Raw genomic sequence first — 9,372 nt, 5'->3', positions numbered from 1 at the left:
ATAAGAACCATCATTGCTATTGCAACATCCAAAGGATGGACGATACATCAAATGGAAGTAAAAGGTACTTTCCTAAATGGTTTTATTGATGAAGCAGCATATCTTAAAAAACTAGATGGATTTTCCACTTATGAAAAGAACTCCCATGTGTGTAAATTGAAGAAGGTTCTCTTTGACCTTAAACAATCCCCTAGCACATAGTACAAAATGATTGATAGAACTATCTTACCAAAGTACTCGATACCCCCAAAATTAAGTTGATCCTAATATATACTTCAAAATATTAGATGGAAACACGTTAATTATTGTTCTATATATTGACGAATTATTGATAACAAGCAAGAGAAGATCATCTTATTGTAAAATGCAAACAATATCTAACATCTAAATTTGATATGAAAGATTTGCATCTTCTACACTATTTTTTGAGTCTAGAAGTATGGCAAAAGGAGAAGTACATTTTACTAAATCAAGGGAAATACACTATTGACATCTTGACCAAATTTGGAATGATAGATTGCAAACCATTATGCACATTGATGAAAAAAAATCTTCATAAGCTTAAAAATAAAATATTTGAATATGAACCTAGATAGATCCTACATATTACAGACCTATAATTGGATCTCTAATGTACTTGGTGAATACCTACCTTGAAATTTGTTATGTAACAAATGCATTAAATCAATTCATGTGTGAACCTAAGAAGATCCATCTCATCAAAACCAAACACATTTTGAGATATTGGGGTGGTACCATTGCACTTGATCTAAAATATAACAATGTTGAGATTTAACTTCAAGGATATTCAGATTCTGGTTGGGCTAGAAGTTCCATCGACCGTAAAAGCACTACAAGATATTATTTCAGACTTGGATACATTACAATATCTTGGTTTAGCTAGAAGTAGTTAGCAGTTACTCAAATTTCCACTTAAGCCAAATGCATAGCCAACTTTATGGGAGCTTGATAAGTAGTATGGTTAAGGAAGTTACTAGTTGGACTATTTGGGAAGCCATTGAATCCAACCATTATAGACTATGATAATCAAAGTTGCATTAAAATGTTAGTGAATCTAGTCTTCCATAATAGATCCAAGCACATAGAGATTCCCTATCACTACATCAAAGATATGGTAGACAAGAATGTCACCAAGTTGGTATATATCAACACTAAAGAGAATAATGATGACATACTTACTAAATCTCTTGCAAAATTTAAAGTCGAGTACTTTAGAGGTAAACTTGGTATGAAAAAAATGTAATTGTAATTCTTGAGATTAATTCTTAGCCATGTTTAGATTTTATATATATTCATCTATATTAAAATATTTAAAGAGTTACAATGTTGCATATGTGGATTGTGTCATGAAAGATGATGATCTTTCATTTGATGCATGTGTAAGGTTGCTATTGTAAGGTGACAATATTAGCAATAGCTTGACCAAGTTATCATGATAGAGTACATTAAGTTGTTGTCTCAAAATGTGCATGAAACTATGATATTAAAATTGTTCTTCTTGATTTCTTGATTTGTTCTCATGATAGACTACATTAAATTTTTGTCCCAAGATGTGTTGGAGATCATGATAACTGATGTATCATGATAGTGTACATTAAGTTGATGTCTTGGAGTCTGCTGGAAATGATGATATTTGTCATGATGGAAACTATGTTGTTGTTCCAAAGATTAAGGTTGTTATCTGATGGACTATCTTTAGTTACTATCTCATAATGGGCCAAAAATCATATAACTCATATTCCTCTAAGATATAATTACTAATAAGCATCTTGATGTTGATGCTAGCACTCATATGTGACGAGATTGCTTAGTTCAGATCATAATTTATGAGATGATCATATTGGCTATATCCTCCCTTTCTAAGAGAGAGCATTAGAATTATAGCTTCATTCAAATTAATGCTCTCAGTAAATTATAGTAAGATAATATGTATAACAGTAAGCAAATCATGTTACATATATATAAATACATATATGTGTGTGTATATATATGTATACACACAAACATATACACATACATATATATATTATATATAACATAATATATTATATTATGAAAATTGTGCTTATTATACATCAAATGGCTTTACTGATTTACTAGTATATTCAAAGACTTACTTGTTCATGCCCAATATCGACTCACATTATATTGTGAAGTTTCCAATAAAAATTTATGATACAGATAATGCATTAAAGCGTTTGTTGCCAATCTAAGTCTATACATGTCGATTACTATCACCGTTTATGTTAGCAGTAACAAACTATTATTAAGGGACATAGCCACATATGGCCATGACCCAATGTGGCTAATGCCATGTAAAGGTCATGACCTTTCCCATATTATATATACCATGAGTCAAATGCTAAGAAGAGACCAATAAAAATAAAAATAATCTTCTAAGTAAATTGTAAACTCCATTCAATATAAACATTGATCTCCTTCTTGAATAAACATTATACTATTGTGAGTATTCAAATTTTTGATGAACTATTACATTACTAATACATTAGTTGAAGGTTATCTTAGATTTATAGTTCCAAAGTAGAGTTTATCATTGCCTAAGAATAAATTAGTTCTAGAATACCTCTATCCCTGATCTTAGATTCCTATACAGTGATGACTCATCCTAGGCTATGGGGCATTTGAATCTCTAACAAATATCACACTTGTGTGCACACATTTTGTAATCATTATATATAGTTGGAAGCCATAATTTTGATAGTAGAATGTTTTAAGCTATAACATGTCACCATCTTATTTATTTAAGTGTCCTTCAATCAAAGTAAATGGTAACTTCCATCTCAATAGTATTTTTTTAATCCATGTTCATTTCTAGAGAGTATTTTGTGGTTGAAACTAGTTCAACAACATAAGATGACTCCTTTGGGACTGCTGTGACTCTAAAAATATATGTCCCTAATAGGTCTCCATCATCAAACATTTTAGGCTATTCTCCTATATGAATTATTGAGGGATAATCAAGTCCTTAAATATTCCTCATAGGTTTAATCATTTTCATAAAAGCATATTTCCAAAAAAGTAAGAGCCATTGACATATGCATCCTTGTGTCACTAGTTTATTTAATACAAATTTTATAGGTTTGATCATTATAAAATGTGAAAGGAATAAATAACAAGTAGTACCAAAACTTGTGTAAATCATAGACCAAGGCTAAGGAAACTCACGTATTAGTGATATAGTTCTGTTTAGATTGAGATGATTTCCTATTGGAAAATTCTACTAGTTGGTCCTTCTTTCCTTTAGGTTGGGATAGTCTTGCATCTATGGATTTTTAGATGCAACTACATGAACTTAAAAAGGTATTGAATGTTGGAAACAACTCTTCAATTGCATGTTGTCATTGATGTTACACAAATGTTAGTATTAACCAAGCAATGAAGAGTTTGTAGTATAATTAACCTTGCATATTTTAGTATTGACCAAGCAATTAGGTAATGAAGACATTTCAGCGTTAACTAAACAATTGGTTAATGAAGGATATCTTGCTTGCAGTATTAACTAAGTGGTTGAGCATCTAAGGACTCATAGTATTAACTAAGTGTTCAATCTCAGTATTGATTGAGTGTCAGCATAATGCAATTTTCTATTAATTAATTGATTGAGGTCAACTATTTGGATATTTATTGATTATTTGGAAGGGTATTGAAGTCGACTTTTACAATCTTGTGATATATAAGAAAGGTCAAGTTGTGAGGATAAAATGGTATCTAAGTGAAATATGAAAAAGATGGATATGTGAGTGAAGGAAAAGACAAAGTAGGAAAGTGTGAAAGATAAGCTGCAAAGAATATCTAATCAACAAGGATCTAGAGGTCAAGCTAGAACAAAGATCTAAATCAACAAAGATAGTTGCTTCATAAGTTAGGTCAAATTATTGTTACTTTCTAATGATTGTAGTAGTGAAGAAATCTTTTAACAGTGTTGACGTAATAATAATACTGTAAATCCTCTAACAAGGTGATATTTCAAGATTGAAGTGTTTGAAGACCTTTAAATATTGATATAGTCACTTGAACATGACGTTTGTTGCAAAAATATTGATTTCAGTGTCAAAATTGGTCAAAAAGTGGAACCCATTATTGTGGGATCACCCCTCTTCATTTCCAACATTGAATAGTTTAGAAGGATAACAATGGGATATTTTTCTATCTTATATTTGAGAGTGTCAAAAGATAGTTGGTATTGTTCTATCCAATTGATGACCTTAATTTTGGGGTCGTCTAAGAGTGAGACTATGGTGGTGTATCCTTTAGTGACTGTCTTATTCAGTAATTATTGTATTCTATGAAAGTTCTCACTTCAAGGACTATCTCATGTAATAGGTTCATGATTAGAACATTTTTTAATGGATTAACCATTACAACTTCCTTACAAATGATTTTTCCCAATAATGTTCTAGAGAGGACTACAAAGACAAAATTCTTTAGACCTTCAAATGTATTTACATACTTCTACATTTTTCCAACATTGTTGGTAGTTCCTAAAGATGTTTTTACCAACCCATGTATCATCCAATCAAAAAAATTATATACTTCTAGAAAATCATGAATAAACTTCTTGAAAGCATTGACCATTATATTGCCAAAAACAACAAGGGCATTTAGCTAAAGACCATTACAAATATATGTCATAAAGTTGAAATTATAAAAATAAAAAATAAGAGGCAATACATGTCAAGTGTAATTACGACAGATAAAACATCCTCCCCATTTCTACAAAAAGCCATACATGTCTTAAAAAATGCATTTACAACATAAAACAATCTTAAAAAAGAAGAAGTCCTTAATTGTATTCGCTTCAAGGACTATCTCATGTAATAGGTTCATGATTAGAACATTTTTTAATGGATTAACCATTACAACTTCCTTACAAATGATATTTCCCAATAATGTTTTAGAGGGGACCACAATGACAAAATTCTTTAGACCTTCAAATGTATTTACATACTTCTACATTTTTCCAACATTGTTGGTAGTTCTTGAAGATGTTTTTACCAACCCATGTATTGTCCAATCAACAAAATATGCTTCTAGAAAATCATGAATAAACTTCTTGAAAACATTGACCATTGTATTGCTAAAAACAACAAGGGCATTTGGCTAAAAACCATTAAAAATATATTGTCATGAAATTGAAGTTATAAAAATAAAAAATAAGAGGCAATACATGTCAAATGTAATTATGATAGATAAAACATCCTCCCCCTGTCTACAAAAAGCCATACATGTCTTAAAAAATGCATTCACAACATAAAACATTTTTGAAAAAAAAAAAGTCCTTAATTGTATTCACTTCAAGGACTCTCTCATGTAACAGGTTCACGATTAGAACATTTTTAACCATTCCAACTTCCTTACAAATGATATTTTCCGATAATGTTCTAGAGGGGACCAAAAAGACAAAATTCTTTAGACCTTCAAATGTATTTACATACTTCTACATGTTTCCAACATTGTTGGTAGTTCCTGAAGATGTTTTTACCAACCCATGTATTGTCCAATCAACAAAATATACTTCTAGAAAATCATGAATAAACTTCTTGAAAGCATTGACCATTATATTGCTAAAAACAACAAAGGCATTTGGCTAAAACCCATTACAAATATATTGTCATGAAGTTGAGATTATGAAAAAATAAAATAAGAGGCAGTACATGTCAAGTGTAATTATGATAGATAAAACATCCTCCCCTTGTCTACAAAAAGCCATACATGTCTAAAAAAATGCATTTACAACATAAAACAATCTTTAAAAAAAAGAATTCCTTCACTGTATTTATTTGCCCATCTAATATTATTTCTATAAAGAGAAAAGTTAAAACCCAAGAAAAATATGCTACAACCAATCACATAAAAGTGAAAAGGAAAATCATTTTAATAAATAAATTACAGAAAACTAAATGTTATAATTTTTTTTTTATCACACTTTTGAAAAAACAAATTAATATAATTGAATCAAGCAGAAACATTAGTCTAGGCAGGAACTAATGATATTATCACTAAGTTGTTCCATGAATATTAAGGCAATCCGCGGGAGACACTAAAAAGTGGTCATTATAACTAAGAAATGAAAGTATTACTGTATAATTCTTAAAGGTCACCTAGAGAAGCTTCAATGAATAGGTATAATGTGAAATTCACGTATCGACAACAATCTTTATTTAGTACACTTATACATTGATCAAAGTTATAATTTTGTGCGGAGTGTTTATTTAGTAGCTCTTATCAACACATTTCTTCATGTAGATAATATACAATGGACATTCTTACACATTTTCTCATGAACTTTACATTCATAGCATCTTCTTTATACGAATATTCATTTTGCATTAGATTGTACTATTTTGCTATCTAGAATCAAATTCAAAATAATTAAACTTAATCTTCCATTTAGTCATATTTTTTAGTCATATTTTTATATATTTGACCTTATCTATCCATCCCTATATAATTTCACGTACATGTATTCCCATTCATATAGACATACATCCCACTTGTATAGATATTGGTTCTTTACATTAGATTGACCCTTTCATTTTCAAGTTTCAAATTCAAATTTTGTTTCTCCCACCCATTTTTTCCCGGCAATTACATGTTTGCTTGATGAGATTTATTGCCATATACTTGTATCAAACAAACATCCAATTTCTTTCATCGGAATCATCAAGAATGACAATAAAATAAAAATCTTTAATTAATCGTTTAAATATTTAAATATATAATCCCCTGTATCATAAACACTTGTATGATTGGATACAATTATTGACCCTTCAACCGAAGCCTTAAACAGAAAGCTCACAGAAAAACACACAGACAAAGAAAGAAGAACAAGATCCCTGCAATGGACAGAGAGATCAGAAATCCTTTCAGTATCCTTCAGTGGAAGCGAGATTATTGATGAAAGCAAGCGCATTGCTGATCAATTTCTCGGAATTCTTCACTCGCCCCTGCACAAGCACCTTAATCTTCCCATTCTGATTGTACTGGAATCCATCAAGACAGCTATCTTCGTTCGTTAGGGCGGCGCTCATCCATGTCTGCACATTGCTCATCTGAAACTTGAAAGATCCACGTCTCAGATGCTTCAGCTCGGCCAGTGACTGCCGGATCTGATCGGACGTATCGCCGAGATTCTCCACGCAATCTTTCAGGGCTGAACGATCCATTTTGCTCAGGCTGCTGCTCTTCTGGGAGAGCCTGACGGCCCAGGCCGTCGCATTTTTGGCGTAATCGAGGCTCACTTTGACGGCAACCTTGACGAGCTCCTGCTGGCTTTGCTTTGCCCTCAGAGCGGCCGCGTAGGGTTTCAGCGACGCTACACAGACGGCGGGATAGAGAGTTATGTTGCAGGAAGATTTGATGAAGTCGTTGCCTCGAGGTTTCGCCGCAGCGAAGGTCGTTAGGGTTACAGCGATGAGGAAAAGGGAGAACAGAGTGGAGGAATTCATTGTGATTCGAACTCCGGACGTATTTGATGATGAGTGCTAGGGTATTAAATGTCGGCTTTATAGTGAAGCGGTTTTGCCCTTAATGCTGCCGCAGTTCTTATAAGCAGCGGTCTTGCTTTGCAGGTCTGCTAATCAACTGCGGATTATCATTGGCGAGCGGATGAGTAAGTGCCTACTCCAACTCTCTGTTATTTAAATGTGATTTACATTTATTTATCAAAGCGTTGGATTCACGGTCGGAGCATTGACAATCCACCGCGGAAAAGATGAGAAGATAAATCCGCCAAACTCTTGACTTTGAATTCACGCTGTGCGCGCTGTTCGTGGATCCCGATTTGAAGATCTTTGAGGCACTTTCGGCCTAATTTTACTAGATTCAATTTTAAGACCTTGGGAATATATTTATTTATTTTGATCTAAACGACAATACAACGATTCACAACAACAATTAGGTGAGAGAGAGATCGTATTTTGTTTTTAAAATTATTTGGACTGTATTGAAATCTGAAGATTTTCGAAATTTATTTCAGTTATCATATTTTGTTTACGAAATATATTTTGACTGGCTAAAATTTGAAGATCTACGAAATTTATTTTGACTGGACTGAAATTTTAAGATCTTCCAAATTCATTTTGACTGAAGTGAGATGTTGGATCTTCGAAATTTCTTTTGACCGCGCTGAACTTTTTAGATCTTCCAAATTCATTTTGACTGAAGCGAAATTTTAGATTGTCGAAATTTATTTTGACTGGACTGGAATTTTAAGATCTCAGAAAATTCACTCTGACTGGAAGGAAAGTTTAAAATCTTTGAAATAAATTTTGCTGAAATTGAAATTTATTTGTATTGGACTGTAATTTTAGAACTTCCCGTTCCCGTTTTTCATTTGTTAAGAGATTCTGTTCATTCCTCGTCGTCGTGGCCCCTTATTACCCGTGGAAGATCTACGATAGTGGAAGATTAATTTTATTTTTAGTATTATTTCTTTTGATTTTGAATATCTGTTGAATTGTTGTACTGCAGAGGATATTGAATTTTTGAAAATGGGCGATCCCTTGCTTTTATGTCACGGTGCTTTCATGTGCTTCAGCCGAACGATTCGCAGAAATTTCATTAACTTTTATTTTCCGTGTTTCGTTGATTTTCTTTTGTTTATTCAGAATAAGCAGTTAGCAATAATGTGAAGTTTCCGACTACTTATCGAGTACGAAATAGCTATCACTCGATAGATCGTTGTTTATAATAACTAGTATATTTAAAATTTTAATTAATTATTTTTAAATTAAGTTGAGAGATATCTAAAGTTCACAGATATAAATAGTTGATCAAATTATGTATTATGAAAATTAAAAGTTGCAAACTAATAAAAAATAAGATTACCAAAAAATTCTATTTTGTAAATGTTTATCCACAATATACATCAAATATGATTTAGAGGTAGAAAACTTGTTTTTGAATTGCTCCTGCGCCTACTTCTGTTGTAGCTTTTGCTGCGGCTTCTGCTCCTACATCCACATCTGCCCTGGTTTCTGCTCCTGCTTCGTTTGATCCCTTTGGTGGTGATGGTGCAGGTTGCGTTTGTCGTGCTTCTCTTGCCCTTTCTCACGAGGCCTTTGAGAGAGGGTTTCGCCCCTTGCCCAAGGCAAGGGCCGACCCCTCTACTACTACTTGGGCTAGGGCTTTTGTTGTTCCTAGTGGGGAGATTCATTCCCTAGGCACTGTGGGTGGTTCTGTCATTTCCTATGCAAATGTGGTTGCTTATGAGGCTGGTCAAGTGGTAAGGTTGTGCATTCAGGGCCTCGTGTTGCTAAGCCTGTTGTTGTAAGTAACCCCATTGTGATCAATCTAGAGGTTGATCTTGTCGATGAGATTTCTACTTAT

At 32.6% G+C, this 9,372-nt stretch overlaps 1 protein-coding gene across 1 annotated transcript; it reads right to left on the bottom strand.

Annotated features, from left to right (window-relative positions):
- Window positions 1-6,712: 6,712 nt before the first annotated feature.
- LOC149565133 (pectinesterase inhibitor 9-like) lies at window positions 6,713-8,034 on the bottom strand. The gene has a single exon (XM_089817022.1). It carries the CDS (start codon window positions 7,488-7,490, stop codon window positions 6,909-6,911), a length of 582 nt encoding a protein of 193 aa, XP_089673148.1. The 5' UTR covers window positions 7,491-8,034; the 3' UTR covers window positions 6,713-6,908.
- Between the last annotated feature and the right edge of the window lie 1,338 nt (window positions 8,035-9,372).

This window comes from Cupressus sempervirens, chromosome 3 (assembly GCF_028749045.1).
Source record: "Cupressus sempervirens isolate cs-2001-9-10 chromosome 3, ASM2874904v1, whole genome shotgun sequence".
Taxonomy (NCBI): domain Eukaryota; kingdom Viridiplantae; phylum Streptophyta; class Pinopsida; order Cupressales; family Cupressaceae; genus Cupressus; species Cupressus sempervirens.
This window is presented reverse-complemented; position numbering and strand designations above follow the sequence as displayed.

Excerpts from the sequence above, each read along its gene's own strand:
- LOC149565133 (XM_089817022.1), bottom strand. The coding sequence starts at position 7,490 with ATGAATTCCTCCACTCTGTTCTCCCTTTTCCTCATCGCTGTAACCCTA.